The sequence below is a fragment of the Haliotis rufescens genome, unplaced genomic scaffold (assembly GCF_023055435.1).
Source record: "Haliotis rufescens isolate VD_foot unplaced genomic scaffold, xgHalRufe1.0.p SCAF_6, whole genome shotgun sequence".
Taxonomy (NCBI): domain Eukaryota; kingdom Metazoa; phylum Mollusca; class Gastropoda; order Lepetellida; family Haliotidae; genus Haliotis; species Haliotis rufescens.
In genome coordinates this window covers 51,035,922-51,055,240 of record NW_025964334.1, presented here as the reverse complement: position 1 = coordinate 51,055,240, position 19,319 = coordinate 51,035,922, and the positions used below count along the sequence as shown (strand labels likewise).

Below are 19,319 nucleotides of genomic sequence, written 5' to 3'. Positions count from 1 at the left end.
GTTGATAGCATGAACATCTATCCACGCCGTCGAGGTTAAAAGACACACAGTAAGACGTCATGTCACCCGATCTTCATATGTTGCCTCTCATAGAGGGACGGTGGGGTAGCCTAGTGGTTAAAGCGTTCGCTCGTCACGCCGAAGACCCGGGTTCGATTCCCCACATGGGTACAATGTGAAGTCCATTTCTGGTGTCCCACGCCGTGATATTTTTGGAATATTGCTAAAAGCGGCGTAAAAACCATACTCACTCACTTACTCACTCACTAACATGATATATCACTGGGACCAATTTGGCACTGGATGCCCGCGAGGATCTCAGGAGTGAGTGAGTGAGGTAAACGGCGCTTTGAACAGCACTCAGTACCATTCCAAAGAATCAGCCTGATATTTGAGGTCGAGAGCAAATGTCTAAAGATACGTCCGTCTACATTTAACAGGCGTCATATAGCTGGAATATTGCTGAGTGCGGCGTTAAACAACAAACAAACAAATCTATCTCTGTGCTGCAACCTATAGACGATTATGACTTGACGTCAATGGTGGCCAAATATCCGAACCCTCTCGATGTTTCCACCCCGATAAGTACACAGTGAGTGAGTTAGGTTTAACGCCGCTTTTAACAGCATTCCAGTTACATCGCGGCGTGTCAGCTTAATGTGGGAGGGAAGCCCGAAGTGATGCAGGTATAAGACGTTTAACACTTCGGTGAAACCCACGAGCACGGGGATGGTGCTGACAAACCTAGGAACATAATCAGGGCGAACCGGGATTCGAACCCACGATCAAAGGTTTGTGGCGTGTCCAAGGGACGCAACTCTGCACAGCGAATCGCGGCGCCTTAGACGACTGGGCCACCCGTTCCCCGATAAGTACACAGAAAGTTGCATGATTGAAATTATAAGCACAAATATTTGAAGGCAAGTGTTTTAGGAAGCGAATCGTCTTGCAGTTTTCGTGGCATTACGATTCATGCACATTATGGCAAGGTTGTTAGCGTGGTGTTTTCCATCGGGAATCTATTAGGAAAACGCTATGGGACAGTCGGCGGTTCTGGGTAGCGATTAGTCAGTATCAAATCGTTTATGGGAAGCATCTTCCCGAGGCAAGAGAGTTAACTGACTTTAAAAGTCCAGTTTCCACCCTTGACCGAACCAAGTTGGAATTACTGGGCTAGATCGTAGCGCCACCAGTGGCTATTACCAGTTATGTCCTTTCCAAGCCGACCAATCAGATTCCACCTCTCGTATCACTTGCGTTTGCTTCAAACAAAATGGTGGCGCCCAGTCAGGACGATCTGATCGATAATCAGGAACTTTATTGTGATAAAACGGGTCTTACATCGCGAAATGCATCAAATCACGTGAGCACCTTGATTTAAAACATGAACAGATTTGGAAAATATCTGCTGACAACGAGTTGTCGGTGCACATGCTTTCCAAATCCTGCAATCGATCGAAATCTGCACGACAGTTTATGAACCTGATTTCGATTTCGGTGCGTGATTGTGATCGGACTATGCATAGACTCGTAAGTCCAGCCAAAATGTAACTCCATGATACCAGTCTAGTTCGGCAAGGGTGGAAACTGGATGTTGATAGTCAGTTAACTCTCTTGCCTCGGGAAGATGATGGGAAGCATTTACATCTTTCGTGTGAACCCACGAACAGGGCTGCTGACAAACCAAGGTTAATAATCGAATCTACCTGGGATTAGAACCAACTCTTGTAATATTCAACCTTAATCACTGTAGGGTGTTGGTTAAAAGCCACCATGAACATGCACGCGAGCCAAAGACGTGACTGGTGTAAGGGAGATAATCCATTTATCAGTTTGGCAAACCATGATGAAATTGAACGCGAGTCGAGTGTTTGGGAAACATCCCAGGTGCGAGCTGTATAACTGGTTATGTTCAACAGGACACTTTTTAAATGAAAAGAAAATTAGTGACTGTAACACAAAAAGAGAAGCCTGAAAAGAAACGAATGAAGGCATGTCAGACTATGTGATGCTATTTTCGTGGTTGTAAGTGTTGAGTTATAATCTATAGTTAATTCATAATTAGAAATTGAATGAGACAGAAATGAAAACAAACTTGATTAGGTATGTGGTATAGGGAGAAATCAAAACTAACGAAACAACTTCTGCTAGTGGTGATGCTTTGAAGTAAGTCAAGAGTTACTCCTCTTTTCTCTATCACTCGACATGCCATTCGTCACCACTCGCCCCTTTCCGTAACCTTTCAAGAAGACTCGTCCCCCTATCGATGAATGTTATGTGCGAAAATACGACAAACCAACGACAGAATGCGCGTATGACTTCACGTTCTTCATCAAAGAATCCCACAGGAATAATTTTTGATTTTACATATGTCTTGCATCTTAAAATATAACAAGACACAGTTAAATGTGTTCAATAATACCGTATAATTCCGCATGTCCCGATGTGCTTTAAATTGCATCTGAAATATGTATAATATATGGGGAAATATATGTGAACCATTACGCAACGAGTTGACAATTGTTTTAAGTATGCCCGTTTGCGCTAAGACGGAACCCGGTCGCAAAAATGGCCATGAGAGGGGCACGAGTCACTATCGGCTTGTCCCGGAATAACACGAGTTGGTCACGAATGTCGACTTGCGTTTTAAAGCATTGTAAACAACGGTGTACAGTCAGTCATATCAGTTGATCTTTGCTGGTGTTTATATCATCTACCCATGTCCTATCTATACACGCCCATTGTGTTCATCCAATTATAATTGTAGCTGGTTTGTAGGGACCTGTTTCAATAGATGCATTCTTTGGTTTCGACATATTTTTATTTCGACTGGAAATTGTGATTGGTTAACAAGACAGCTCTTATTTTAATACGTTTCCCTTCATAAACATCTATTAACAAGAGTAGTCAAAATGTATATAATTACACAATATATTCCTTGGTAATCAATTATCAAGTACAACAGGGTCCGGTTTTGATGGTCAGAATGATAGGAATATACGTAATATGTTTCTATGTAATGTGCTTTGTTTGTTTGTTTGCTTGTTTGTTTGCATGTTTGTTTATTTGTTTGCTTGTTTGTTTGTTAACGCCGCTCTCAGCAATATTACAGCTATATGACGGCAGTCCGTATATAATCGAGTCTGGACAAGACAATCCAGTGATTGATATCACTAGCATCGATCCACGCAATTCGGATCGATGACATCCAACAACCAAGTCAGCGAGCCTGACCACCCGATCCCGTTAGTCGCCTCTTACGCCAAGCATAGTCGCCTTTAACGGCAAGCATGGGTTGCTGAAGACCTATTCTACCCCTGGTCCATGATGAACTAAGTTCAACCGAGTCATAAATGAACTGACAAGTGAAATGCGTTCAATTTCATTGATGATATTCACTCAAGTGTGGTATATAGCTTGACCTTTAGCTTCGACTTCATGCTATCTAGGCTAATGTTCAACCTATAATGTCTTCGAAAAGACGCGGTGGTCGTAACTTCGTCTTTGAAGGAGGATACAAGTATCGTATCAAGAATAGGCACACAGACATATGTCCTCTGAACTTGATCTGGGTGTATATAAATGAAAAAGAAAGCGTCCATCCATGTTAAATTCTTATTTGAAATATGGCTTCGGAGCCAACGCTTCCCGTTCCCCGGACACGGTCCCCTTACTTGTGAGAACAGTCGTTACCGTCACGTGCGGGCACATTGGCAGTCTTGCACCATGACCGTGGAATATACTTATTTTATGAAAAAAAAATATTCTAGAAATGCATATAAAAGCAAGTCTAGCCAGCTCAAGCTAGCTCTATTCTGAAATCAGCATAGGGATTTTATTTAATTTTTAGAGTCAAGAAGGATATTGTGTGATATAAGATTTTAGAGACTAAATGTTAGTCTAGCACAATGGGAGTAAATCGCGTTATCACGTGCATCTTCGGAGCGTGGTATTCAGGCGGCACAAACTGGCTGGTACAAGGGAGGCAACTCCCTCGGTGAGATTTTACTTCACACTCACCTGAGTCCACTCACCCTATAAAAAATGAAAACATGAACAATTTGACATGGATTTGATTGTTTCGTGTTTATTACTTTATTTGTCGCACTCAACAATATTCCGGCCTTCTGTACATTATCAGTCTGGACCAGACAATCAAGTGATTGACGCTATGAGCAGCGATCTACGCAACTGGGGTACGATAATTGGGATGCTTCAACGAATTAATCTTACCGACATGTCTTACTCTGACATTGTAAAAGAATTAACACAAATTCAAAATTTATAGAAAACAGCTGCTCGATTGAGCGAGGATTTATTTGTGTTATGTCACGTGACTTCTATTTACTCGGAAAAAGTGTGCGGCGTTTTGCTTTGAAGCTGGGTATAAGGGATTTATTCTGTTTCTCAGAAAACCACGTGCGGCCTGTGTTGCTCGTGGCGGGGTATAACATATTTATTCCTTCGCTGAGAAATGTATAACGCTCCAAGGCGAGTTAGACAGTATTTTATCAAGATCACGTGGACCAATCAGATCTCATCATTCTGACATAGAGGTATGATAAAATGATATGCATGAACCAAGTCAGCGAGCCTGACCACCCGATCCCGTTAGTCGCCTCTTATGACAAGCATTGTCGCCTTTTACGGCAAGCATGGGTTGCTAAAGACCTATTATATCTTGGATAACATGGATATAGAAGTGTCCTCATTGACTTGACATGACATTGACTCTACAGTTACAGAACGCAAGGTAAACTTCCTTTCAAGAATAAACTTTTGCTGCCAGCGAGATTCGAACCTGCGACCGTTTTTAAAGTTAAGAAATAAGGTTAATTATTAATGCCAAAGGCCCTCTCCATTATTAATTCTTTCTTCTTTCAGAGCGTTTTCATTGTAACGGTTAGACAGACTCTTGGAGTTATCTCCCTTTGGACGCCATCCCCGGCCAGTGTGGATCCAGGTGGTGTGTAACGCGAATGCGTATGCTTCAGTCAGTTATATCACTGTCAGGGCCCTTCGCCATCAGGGCACCTCGTTGTCAGGGCACCTCGTTATCAGGGCACTTCGTTGTCAGGGCACCTCGTTGTCACAGCACTTCGTTATCAGGGCACTTCGTTGTCAGGGCACCTCGTTGTCACAGCACCTCGCCATCAGGGCACTTCGTTGTCAGGGTACCTCGTTGTCAGGGCACCTCGATATCAGGGCACCTCGTTGTCAGGGCACCTCGATATCAGGGCACCTCGTTGTCAGGGCACCTCGTTGTCACAGCACTTCGTTATCAGGGCACCGCACCATCAGGGCACCGCACCATCAGGGCACCTCGTTATCAGGGCACCTCGTTATCAGGGCACCTTATCATCAGGACACCTCGTTATCAGGGCACCTCGTTATAAGGGCACCTCGTTGTCAGGACACCTCGCCATAGAGGCACCTAGCCATCAGGGCACCTCGTTATCAGGGCACCTCGATATCAGGGCACCTCGATATCAGGGCACCTCGTTGTCAGGGCTCCCCGTTTTAAGGGCACCTCGTTATCAGGGCACCTCGTTATCAGGGAACCTTGTCATCAGGGCACCTCGTTATCAGGGCACCTCGTTGTCAGGGCACCTCGTTACCAGGACACCTCGCCAAAGAGGCACCTAGATATCAGGGCACCTCGTTATCAGGGCACCTCGATATCAGGGCACCTCGATATCAGGGCACCTCGTTGTCAGGGCTCCTCGTTTGAAGGGCACCTCGTTATCAGGGCACCTCGTTATCAGGGCACCTTGTCATCAGGGCACCTCGTTATCAGGACACCTCGTTATCAGGGCGCCTCGTTACCAGGACACCTCGCCATAGAGGCACCTCGCCATCAGGGCACCTCGTTATCAGGGCACCTCGTCATCAGGGCGACTCGTTATCAGGGCACCTCGTTATCAGGGCAGCTCGTTATCAGGGCACGTCGTTATCAGGGCACCTCGTTACCAGGACACCTCACCAAAGTGGCACCTCGCCATCAGGGCACCTCGTTATCAGGGCACCTCGATATCAGGGCACCTCGATATCAGGGCACCTCGTTGTCAGGGCTCTTCGTTATCAGGGCACCTTGTCATCAGGGCACCTCGTTATCAGGGCACATTGCCATCAGGGCACCTCGTTATCAGGGCACCTCGTTATCAGGGCATCTTGTCATCGGGGCACCTCGTTATCAGGACACCTCGTTATCAGGGCACCTCGATATCAGGCCACTTCGTTGTCAGGGCACCTCGTTACCAGGGCACCTTGTCATCAGGGCACCTCGTTATCATGACACCTCGTTATCAGAGCGCCTCGTTGTCAGGGCCCCTCGTTATCAGGGCACCTCGTTACCAGGACACCTCGCCGTAGAGGCATCTCGTTATCAGGGCACCTCGCCATCAGGGCACCTCGTTATCAGGGCTCCTCGTTGTCAGGGCACCTCGTTATCAGGGCACCTTGTCATCAGGGCACCTCGGGCACCTCGTTATCAGGGCACCTCGATATCAGGGCGCCTCGTTATCAGAGCACCTCGTTGTCAGGGCACCTCGTTATCAGGGCACTTTGTCATCAGGGCACCTCGTTATAAGGTCAATTCGTTATCAGAGCACCTCGTTATCGGGGCACCTCGCCATTAGGACACCTCGGCATCAGGGCACCTTGTTATTATGGCACCTCGATCGCCATCAGGGCGCCTTGTCACCAGGACGTTCACCATATTAATGAAACACAATTTAAAACACACTGTTGTTGGGATCACGTAACTGTAGTTTCAGCTTCATAAGCATTTTGGAGGTTGTGTCAATATTTTACCTCCAGTAACATCAGTTAAAACTTGAACTGGGTGACTCGAGATAAAATAGTTCCAATGCGTTACCAATCATAACTATATTAACAAAACAAAAATGATTGTATTTGTCACGCGCCTCAATTGTCATATTGATTTCACACGATTGTGTGCAGGTTTATTCGTAATGATGTTACGATATTGAACGACATGACGCACGGACTAAGGGTTGTTGAGTTGTTGCTTTGCTTTAAAGTGATCTTATCTATAGTACAACAAATAGTTACATGACGTATGCGCCCAATTCAATAAGGATATTCGATTTGAATTAGTTTGTAAAACTACTGAAGCGGAAATAAAGACTAGTTACACACATTTCTGGTTTGCAGACAATGTTAAGTGAGGGAGGTACTGAAGATTATTTTTATGTGTCTTTCAATGCGGGACCGATAACCGACCGCATCATACCAAAAGACGCTAAAAGATGGTTCTTGTTGTTACCCTGTCTGGCATTAAGGGGCTCAAACAAGGACTGGTCGGCTCGGAGTCAGTATACTGTGTCTGAGTGGGGTATTCATGTTAAACTGCGGCATGGTATCTCAGTGGGTTAGCACTATAAAATTGGCATGAATTCGGACCACGCACGCACACACACGTGCATACACGTCGCTATATAAGTGCAATAATCTTGAACGCAACGTAAACCACATTTCACCTCACTACCTTTACCAACTTACACGTCATGTTACACGTCATGTTACAGCGTCATCTTACAGCGTCATCTTTGCATCAAATAGGTTGCATGTGCAACATACAATATTGATAGATTGTGTGGTTTTAAGCCACTTAAGATACATTCAAAGCAATATCACGGCGGGGAACAACAGAAATGGGCTTCACACATTGTAACCATGTGGAGAATCGAGCCCCTGACTACGTCGTGACGGGCGAACGTTTCAGCCACTTGCTATAAAGGCAAGAGACGCGTGAAGATCCGGGGTAGAATAGGTCTTCAGCAATCCATGCTTGTCGTAAAAGGAGACTATGCTTGTCGTAAGAGGCGACTAACGGGATCGGGTGATCAGGCTCGTTGACTTGGTTGTTGCGTATCATTGTATCATAACTCTATGTCTGAATGATGAGATCTGATTGGTCCAGGTGATCTTGATAAAATACTGTGTAACTTGCCTTGGAGCGTAATACATTTCTCAGCGGGGGAATAAATATCTTATATCCCGCCACGAGCAATACAGGCTGCACGTGTATTTCTCAGGGACAGAATAAATCCCTTATACCCAGCTTCAAAGCGTGTCATCGTACCCCAATTGCATGGGTCGATGCTAATGAGGTCAATCACTGGATTGGCTGGTCCAGACTTGATTATTTACAGACCGCCGTCATATAGCAGCTGTAATATTGCTGATTGGCGTTAAACAATAAATAAATATACAAACAAACAAACTTTAAAGGTAAGCCGATCGCCCATGGCCCCGTTCCTCCAAGCGTCTTTAGCGGGACGACTGTCGTCACTTACGACGTAAGTCTACGTTAAGGTATGGGAGTTACGATCACCTTAGCGCTAAGATCGCTTTGTACAGGTTGGATGAGAAACAAAACCTTAGAATTTTACTGAATTGTTACCAGTGTTTGAGAACTTCATCCCCTGATCTTGGTTTGTTAAATATCTCAGAATATTTTCATCACACAAAGGTTATTCTTTGACACAAATCCTAAAATGACACGACACAAAAGTACTGAATGAATTGATAATGTCGTTTTCACGCTGAAATGTCATTTTGGACATCAGAAGAGGAGATAAAAAATATCTAACTTTTTAAGAAAAAAGTCGACAGACGTTCAGAAACACACCATTGCGTGTCGAAAATGTTTCATATTAAGTTTGTCTATCTATGATCAAGGTTATCACATCTCCATTATTTGATGGACCCGTGAAGATTCCGGGGTAGAATAGGTCTTCAGCAACCCATGCTTGCCGTATAAGGCGACTATGCTTGTCGTAAGAGGCGACTAACGGGATCGAGTGGTCAGGCTCGCTGACTTGATGCATGTCATCGATCCCAATTGCGTGGATTGATGCCCATTATATCAATCACTGGATTGTCTGGTCCAGATTCAATTATTTACAGACCGCCGTCATATAGCTGGAATATTGCTTAGTGCGACGTTAAACAACAAACCAAGCAGCCAACCATTATTTCATGACAAATACCCTTTGCCCATTCGCCCATTCCTACAACAGCTCGAATTGAGCCACATTCAAACGACACGTCGCTAAAAATAGCATCCAATCATTTTACTCCGATGGGAGCGAGAAACTTTCTGTGCATTCGTGACCAACTCGTGTTATTCCGGGACAAGCCGAATAGCGACTCGTGCCCCTCTCGTGGCCATTTCTGTGACCGGGTTCCGTCTAGGCGCAAACGGGATACCTAAAACAATTGTCAACTCGTTTTGTAATGGTTCACATATATTTCCCCATCATATTATCATATTATATATTTCAGATGCAATTTAAAGCACACCGGGACATGCGGAATTATACGGTATTATTGAACACATTTAACTGTGTCTTTGGGATATTTTTAGATGCAAGACATATGTAAAATCAAAAATTATTTCTGAGGGATTCTTTGACGAAGAACTTGAAATCATACGCGCATTCTGATTGGTTTGTCGTATTTTCGCACATAACATTCATCGATGGGGGACGAGTCTTCTTGCAGGTTACGGAAAGGGGCGAATCGTGACGAATGACTTTCTGTGCTCTGGTGACATGGTGACGTCACTTCCGAAGCGAGCTTTGGTTGCGAACGGGTCCAAGATATTCATCATGATAAAATGTACTATCATCATTATTATCATTATCATATTTATTTATAATACTCTTGGTGATAGATGATGATGGGGCATATTCCTTCCACACAAGCCACACAACTCACCACTTCTGATATTACAAATTAAATCGCGTCAGATAAACCATCTTTATCATATAATGGGTAGGTTTCTCGGCACGATAGAGGCTACGGATAAAAACGATATCCGTTGGGGTCATATGCGGATAGAGATGCAAATATCAAAGGTCAAGTAGGGACTACTTTTATAAACAAACATGGCGTCGCCCTTGTCATTCGGCAATCGAAACACTGTAAACGGAAAGGAAAAGGGCGTGGGGGATGGGAGTTATATCGCGGCGCGTCAGCATTATGTGGAAGGGGAATGTTGCAGACCGAAGACGTTCACCGCCCGGACACTATGCTGGAATACAACGCTTGGAGACTTACATATAGACCTGACACACAGACCTGCAGACTTACATATAGACCTGACACACAGACCTGCAGACAGACCTGCAGACTTACATATAGACCTGACACACAGACCTGGCATAAAGACCTACAGATATAAAAACAGACCTGACATAAAGACCTGTTGACTCACATACAGATCTGCAGACTTACATACAGATCTGCAGACTTACATACAAACCTGACATAAAGACCTGCTGATTTACACACAGACCTGCAGACTTACATACAAACCTGACACACAGACCTGCAGACCTACATCCGGCCCTTCAGACTTACATACAAACCTGACACACAGACCTGCAGACTCGCATACAGATCTGCAGACTTACATACAAACCTGACATAAAGACCTGCTGATTTACATACAGACCTGCAGACTTACACACAAACCTGACACACAGACCCGCAGACTTACATACGAACCTGACATACAGGCCTGCAGACTTACATACAGATCTGACATACAGACCTGACATACTAACTCCATGCCCGGGAAACGCACACGTCACTGTTCAGCACGCCCGTCGTGAGAGTCTTATTGATAAGATATTTGAGTTTAATAACGTCTGTGAAATGCGTTTATTCATCAATTTGCCCGCATGCTATTTAGACTCTAAACTGTTTACTTCCGCAAATATTCGTAACATCCAATGTTTATTTTCCTTATTTTTTTGTAATAGTTGACACCATGCACTGTATTGATTGTCGAAGAAAGCGTTACCCACAAGTTGTGACGCTACCTTGACTGATATTGTGATCAACAACCCACGCTGTCCGGATTCGCTGACACACCATCGACCAATTGACCGAGTTTGAATCCTGACTATTTGGTTGCCTCTTACCAGCATAGGTTGCTGGGGATCTACTTCAACCTGGAGTGAGTGAGTATGATTTTACGCCGCTTTTAGCAACATTCCAGCAATATCACGACGGGGACACCAGAAATGGACTTCACACATTGGGGATTCGAAATCGGGTTTTCGGCGTGACGAGCGAACGTTTTAACCACTAGGCTACCCCACTGCCCCTACTCTAACCTGGAATGCTCACGGGGATACGCACATGTAAGGTGTTACTAAACTGATGTGAACGTATTTACATCTTCAACGGGATTTTCAGAAAGAGGAATATATCACAGAACCATTGTATATATGTATCAACAGAGTAAATAAGCACAATCTTGCTTCAGGTTGTAATTTCACCTCATTTTACCCGAGATATTTAGAGTGAAAATCTGACAATGAGAGCCACACACCACACGCCACACGCCTCATCCACACACCACACACCTCTCACACACTCTCACACAACACACACAAAACACACACACACACACACACACACACACACACACACACACACACGCCCCAAAACACGAAGATCGGACATCAAACTTAGAATCGCGTCGCCTACTGGTAAGCCATGCTAAGTTGAGTTGTGACTTGACAATTAACCCCGTATAACTATGTATGAGGTCCGCCCACTCTCGCGTACCATTGTGAAGAAAGGGGTAGCGGGTGGTCCGCGACGAGTAGTACGATGGATATGTGCGTGTCCTGTTTTGCGATTTGACTGCGTTTTACGCCTTATGTTTCAAAGATAACTGTTAGCCTTCTCTAGAACCCTCATAATTCATCATGTCATAGATACTGTCTATAGTCGGCAGTTTTCGCACTACATGCGGGCCCGTGAAGATCGGGGGTAGAATAGGTCTTCAAAACCCATGCTTGCCGAAAAGGCGACTATGCTTGTCGTAAAAGGCGACTAACGGGATCGGGTGTTCAGGCTCGCTGACTTGGTTGAAACATGTCATCGATCCCAATAGCGTGAGTCGATGCTCATGATGTCAATCACTGGATTCTCTGGTCCAACTCGGTCATATAGAGACCGCCGTCATATAGCTGTAATATTGCTGAGTGCGGCGTTAAAAAACAAACAAACAAAAACAAAGCACTACATACGCATCGTTGACAGATTGGCGAACAGCGCATTGGTCGAAATCGTCAATTTGGGATTTGATCACTGGACGACTTCGCGACTTACTTGGGCTAATGAACCACCCTCTCCTTTGTCAGGAGGATACCTTCTGCTCCGATGCGCTTTAGGTAGATGCAGACAGACAAGCGGCAATGCCAGCTTTGACAAATTGAATGCTTGAGATTTATTTGTACTTTCTATCTCCAATTAATTTATGACATTACAGGCCATTATGAGAATGTATGATATGTCCATGTGTACCAAGCTTTGACAGATTTATTTGTTTGTAATTAACCTCTATCACACTACTTTAGAGAATTCTCGTATCGACTTGTCACACCTACCTCTTAATAGTCTTATGAGCAACACGTGTGTCCACAGGAGGTATTCATATTCATTGTCATGACCTGCACGTGCAGAACACGCGTACACCCTCTCTACCTCATTTGTCACCACTCGCCCCTTTCCGTAACCTGCAAGAAGACTCGTCCCCCTATCGAGTGAGTGAGTGAGTGAATATGGTTTTACGCCGCTTTTAGCAATATTCCAGCAATATCACGGCGGGGGACACCAGAAATGGGCTTCACACATTGTAACCATGTCGGGAATCGAACCCGGGTCTTCGGCGTGACGAGCGAACGCTTTAACCACTAGGCTACCCGACCGCCCCTCCCCCTATCGATAAATGTTATGTGCGAAAATACGACAAACCAACCAGAAAGCGCGTATGATTTCAAGTTCTTCGTCAAAGAATCCCTCAGAAACAAATTTTGATTTTACATATGTCTTGCATCTAAAAATATACCCAAGACACAGTTACATGTGTTCAATCATACTGTATAATTCCGCATGTCCCGATGTGCTTTAAATTGCATCTGAAATATATATAATATATGGGGAAATATATGTGAACCATTACGCAACGAGTTGACAATTGTTTTAGGTATGCCCGTTTGCGCTAAGATTGAACCCGGTCGCAAAAATGGCCACGATAGGGGGACCGGTCGCTATTCGGCTTGTCCTGGAATAACACGAGTTGGTTTCTACCTGTAACAAACCAAACATGTTTGCCAAAATTCTGTGCACCGCCAACATGTCTCAAACGCGTTTTGTGAGTTGGTTCAGCTTATCTTGGATTACCAGTAAGAGGTTAGATGGATAACGTTTGAATGTTGCACAACGTTAAAGAAAGTCTTGTCAATGCCCAGAGGTATGGGGCGTTCTACAGAGTTGCCTCCCTTAGCGGGAGGGTCCACTTGAGAGTGAGTGAGTATTGTTTTACGCGTTTAAATAGTATGGGCTATTGTACCCATGTGGGGAATCGAACCCTGGTCAAGAGAACACTTAAACCAGTAGGCTATCCAACCGCCCCTGGGCCCGCTCGTTCATATTAACCGATTATGATCCTTGGCATGCTCCAGGATCTGCAAAATGTGCGAAGCAACTTTATCTATTGTTATAAAGCTTGGTTGGTTGGTTGTTTTTTTTGTTTAACGCCGCACTCAGCAATATTCCAGCTATATGACGACAGTCTGTAAATAATCGAGTCTGGACCAGACAATCCAGTGATTGACATCATGAGCCTCGAACCACGCAATTGGGATCGATGACATGCATCAACCAAATCAGCGAGCCTGACCACCCGATCCGTTAGTCGCCTCTTACGACAAGCATAACGACCTTTTACGACAAGTATGGGTTGCTGAAGACCTATTCTACCTCGGATCTTCACGGATGTTATAACGCAACAAAACCCTTTCCATAATCAAAAGAAATCACGGCTCAACGCAAAGTCCATCGGACGTACTAGACTATATCATAAGCATGTGTTTATGAATATGAAATTGTGATGATTCCAGATGTTCGTGAGAAGATGAGCGCATCCTGCCCCACCAGGAGCAACGTCACAAACACATGCAAAGGCAAATCATATATCACCTGAAAAAACACGAGAATATGAGGGGGTAAAAAACGGGAATTGCGAAGGACGTTATTGTGATCACTGATGCGTCAAATGTTCCAATGACAATACATGTCTACCTTAAAACCTTTTCAAAGCTTTACGGACCGCCTCCGTGGTCTAGTGGTAGAGCGTCCGTCCGGAGAGCGGAAGGTCCGGGGTTCGAATCCTGGCCGCGTCATACGTTAAAAGATGGTACTTGTTGTTACCCTGTCTGGCGTTCGGCATTAAGGGGCTAAAACATAGGACTGGTCGGCTCGGAGTCAGTATACTGTGTCAGAGTGGGGTATTCATGTTAAACTGCGGCATGGTATCTCAGGGAGCTAGCACTATAAATCGGCATCAGTCCGGACTAGTACAAGCAGCCACACAAACACACACGTACATGCACGTCGCTATATAAGTGCAATAATCTTGAAATCTTCATAGAAAGAGTATCCCCAATTGTACTTGAAAAGTTGTGAAACGTAGTCACGAAAGGCTGGAGCTGTTGAAATATTGTTTAACACAAAAGACATTTTTTTAAATATTACCTTCCGTAAATAACAAATAAGACAAGTATGGGTTTGAATCAGATAACAATCTTCACTCTTCAAAACGACAACCCACGTGTAGGGGAGGTTTTACGTCGCTTTCTAAATATTATTGCCCTTCTATAGCGGCGTGCATAAACGTGTGTGTGTGTGTGGACTAATGCCGGTTTTATAGTGCTAGCCCACAGTTCAACATGGATTCCCCCTCTCAGACACAGTGTTCTGACTACTTTATGCCGAGCGCCTGGCAAGGAAACAACAAGTACCATCTTTAAAAGTCTTTTAGAATGACGCGGCCGCGGATCGAACACAGACCTTCCGCTCTTCGAGCAAGCGTCCCATCCTCCATGCAATGGAGGCGTTTCAACCTACATTTACAGGCGGAGGGTAGCCTAGAGGGTAGGGTTCACTTCTCCCTCCGGAGACAAGGTTCGAGTCTCTTATTCAATGAAGCTCATTCTTTTTATCCCCCGTAGTAATGTGTTTTAAAAACTGCTTACATCAGCATCAAAATATACTTCAAATACAAAATGGAAATGCCACGGAAATAACCGTATTTGGTTTGTGTAAACATACAACGAGATAAAATTGTTTCAATGAAATAAAGTTCTAATATTTTTTTGTTCGGTTTAAGAACGTTCAAATTGTAAGCTGCCATTTGGCCAACAGACCAGCTGTAGGGAAGCCACACCATGATGCAAGGTGAACGCGTGAGGCAAAGGTGCCCTTTACACAGTCTTTGCTGAAAATGTGCACCTTAAAACCACTTAATGATGTCGACTGTCGACTAGGTTATGTGCAAATAACGGGTGTAGTTTCCATGTGCCGTTGCACGTACCTGTTGGTGTTTCAAAAGGTCTCTGGTAATTGCTGTACCATTTTTTACACCATTTTTTAAGCTTTCGGTGAAAGCATGTGTCATAAGTTATATAAAGTCATGCTGTTTGCAGGGTTAGGCTTTGAAGTGTTAAAAAACTTAGTCTTCTTGGAAACTGTTTTTACAAAAAAAGATGTATTTTTGACAAAATATTAATTTTTCCTATTGATTTTCTTCTTGTTACTTTGGCGTGACCCCTATGATGTATAGTGTCAAAGTTATAATGGTTTTATGAGATTAGTAAATTATGTATATCATTGAAATGCCTTAAGAAATAAATATATTGTCATCACCATCGCCATAAACATCATCACGATTCCATGTCCTCAGAGTAATTTATGTAGTATCCAAATTGTTACCACCACTACCATCATCATCATCATCATCAACAACAACAATTTCATGACAATTCCATATGCCATCAGGGTAACTTATGAAGTATCCAAACTGTCACCATTGTTGTCGTCATCAGTAACAGCAGCAGCATCATAATTTCTTATAGCATCTAAACCTGATGAAATGCCAAAATTGTCATCATCATCATCATCATCATCATCATCATCTTTATCATCATCATCAACTTCACAAGTCCCTCTATGTGAGTCCTACAATAAGAGCATGACCTGTAGTAAGTCACTTAGCATTAAATACCGTGTAAAGCCCGTTTCACAAAACGACCTTAGCGTTGTGACTGACATAGATCACTTTCTGTAACTAAGCTTCCGATGGCTCCATGGCTAAGATCGCTTTTGCTGTCGAACCACGCCCCCCGGGTACGACGGTACACTAATGCTGCCAGGCTTACACCACGAATGGGTCCTATAAGCTGGTAACCAAGCAACAGTACTAGTCGGTCCTACTGGGCGCTTCGTCTTCTCGTACAAGAATGGAGACGAGGAAAGCTGCTGTGCCACACGAGCCTGACCCAACACTCAAACCTCAGGTAACCTGTATTTTAGAATACCCATATTAGAATGAATTCAAACATCACTAAAATAAATTTCTCTTTGATCACGTCGCCAGTGTTCCGATCAGTGAATGAGTTGAATTTATCAATATTCATATCTCCAGCATGTCGGTTCCATGTCGGCGGAAGGCCCACTCTGATGCTGGCCACACGGTTGCCAAGTATACGTCACAAAGTGGACAGGTCAAGGATTATAATCGGATCGATTATGTGATTCGAACCCGCTTCCTATGACGAAATGCACAGTGTCAGTTATGCAAGACAGGTCTAACTAGCAACGCCTCGTCTCGTTTGATCTTCAAAGATGTCCCACGTCAAAGTAGCCCCACATACAACAAATAATCTTTGCCATAGCTAGCATACCGACGACGCTGTACCAAAAAATGACGACAGGTAACGTTTGAAAAACTATTTTAATCCCTTATTCTTTGATTACCAACGAGGCCGAACTTTGTACTACTGATGTGTTTCCCGATCGTCCTCGATTCAAACGTTAATTTCCAAGAATCGCAATTGATTTGTCAAAAGAACACAAACTGTTTGTTATTATAAGGATTCCCAGACCTACAAACATGTATGTATTTGCCCGAGACTGTCCATGTTTAAAGCGTCCTGTCGCACACAGGTAAAACCCTTGGGAGGTCAGGTGTATTTGATTTGAGTCGAAACCTAATTTGCAGGTGAGAACGCAACTGGGCTGGTCACGTGACTTCGGATACCGGGGCCCGCTTGATCGAGTGGTAATTCCGAGAAATGTCAGACATTTTGACAAAGGTGTTTGTTGATATAGAATTGTTTAACAATCTCAGCTTCAATGTTTGATGTGCAGTGACGCTGCCGTGTATAAAGATAATTAAATATGTTTCCCTTAAACCGTCCTATCATTTAGCTTCATTCAGTAGACGATGATCTTAGTGAGCGGACATTCTTGAGAATATCTTCATCTGGTGACACTATCTGGTATTTAACCTGCTCGGAATCTACAGACAGTGCGTATCGTTATATTTTAGCATACAGTGCTACTCTAGAGTTGTACACATACAATGTACAACCACGTTCCTGGTTCGATGGTTATAAACAACATTGTATTGCAACATTGTACGTCAATTGTATTCAGGTATACAATTTTGCTCAGTGGTTAAGACTGTGTTTCATTGCATCCCTTATAGAGGGTTGTACACCGTGCGGACCATTGTATTTTCGTATACAATCCTGTTCCATGGTTCAAGATTGCGTGTCATTGTATTCTTGCCTACTTGCCATGGCTGAGGCTGCAGACTGTGTGGGCTGTAGGAAACGATAATTTGTTCGCAGTGGCTCGAATTTCCTTAATATGTACATACCTACATATGTAAGACACACGTGTGTACAAATGAATCACCTGTCGCTCTCGCTTCTCTCCAATAGATAATCTGTATTTATTGATGATCGAATGACTGATATTGATCGTGCTAGCGAAATCACAAGAATTGAGGTTAATCGCATCAAAACGAGACTCAAATACAACGAAGCGATCGCAAGCAAATACGGCCGTTAGTAAAAATCTCCTCCCGTCTGGGACGTCATCAGCCTCATTGGAAACCTCCTCCTCAACGTGAAAAGGTGTCACGCGGTCGCTGACGAAATAACGTCACGCACTTGTTTCGGCGAGTTAGTCTGTGTTTGTGCCAGGAGTAACGCCACTCACGCTCCGGGCCGGGCGACTTCATTCACCATCAGCAGGGAGAACCTCAAGACAAGTTACTACTCTCTGGACAATTGGTTATTATATTTTACATCAATATGAAGACCCAGTGTGTCATTGTACTACTTTTGGGTGAGTTTTCACATTAATATTGGGTCTTGTTTCCTTAGATTTGATGTTTATCATTGTTAAACGATGTTTTTCTCTACATTCTATTTGATTGCCTGTGCTCCTTGATCCTCGCAAGGGCCTTTGTTTAAAGTCCCATTAAGATCGGTATTTATTGAAGGCAAGATCCCTGTCTGTTGGAATTTTAAACTTTTTTCTAAAGTGAAACTTCAAATATTGCATTCTTTCGCTGTGTAACTTGAGGCGGGTTCAAGAAAATACTTTTCTGCTTTCTGAAATCTTTTTTCTTTAACTCGTAAACAAAATAACTGGTTTTACTGAATACATCCAGGAGTATTTGCTTTGCTTCAATTTACAGTTACTTCTAACAGTATTTTTTGTTTGTAAAAAGGAACATTTTTACTTTCTGAATCTGAATGAATATCCAGTTTGTAGTTTTCAATAATCTTGAAAGTCATTCAAATGTATGAAATCACGGTAACTTTCTTATTCTGATTACTTGAAAAACTGTTTCTTAAACAAATTAATACAAAACAATTTTACTGAAACAAAATATCAGTCTAGATCATAATAAAAACAAAAAGAACTGAAAACAGTTACAGAGTTTATTTTATTGTATTTTGTGAAAAAGATTATATTTTGTGGAAAAGATGAACTTAAAACTTACAAAGCGTATTTGGTGAAAGAAACACCCGAAAAAAGATTTACCAAATTCTTGTCAATTTCTGATGAATGACTCATATGTCAACGCCCCATGTGACGTGTTCGTGTCTAAAAATAAACTAGTTTGGAATTGCAGTCATGATTGTTTACAAACTAAAAAGCTTCGATTGGATTGGTCAAAGTATTTACCCGTCGCTCGTTCCTGTTACTTAAAATAAAGCAGAGCATATTTGGTATAAAAAAAATACCAGTTTCTTGCATATATATTCAAGATTATTTTAAAGTTTTGTACTTAGTAGAAACTAGAATGTTGTCACGGTCGCGATGTGGCCATGAACCACAACATGACTCTACATTAATTCACTCAATCTAGTTGTATAATGGGTACCCGTACGGAATAAGTGAGGATATTA

General features: G+C 43.2%; 1 protein-coding gene across 4 annotated transcripts in view; it reads left to right on the top strand.

Annotated features, from left to right (window-relative positions):
- Window positions 1–16,190: 16,190 nt before the first annotated feature.
- LOC124120737 (integumentary mucin C.1-like) overlaps window positions 16,191–19,319 on the top strand; it is a 36,238-nt gene continuing 33,109 nt past the window's right edge. For 2 of the 4 annotated variants that reach the window (XM_048386577.1, XM_048386576.1), the window contains exon 1: window positions 17,608–18,246. In XM_048386577.1, coding sequence (XP_048242534.1) covers window positions 18,213–18,246 — 34 coding nt within the window. In that variant the 5' untranslated portion in view covers window positions 17,608–18,212. Of the gene's footprint in view, window positions 16,407–17,607; window positions 18,247–19,319 lie in introns of those variants that run through there. The other 2 variants (XM_048386578.1, XM_046483619.2) reach the window with 2 other exon arrangements.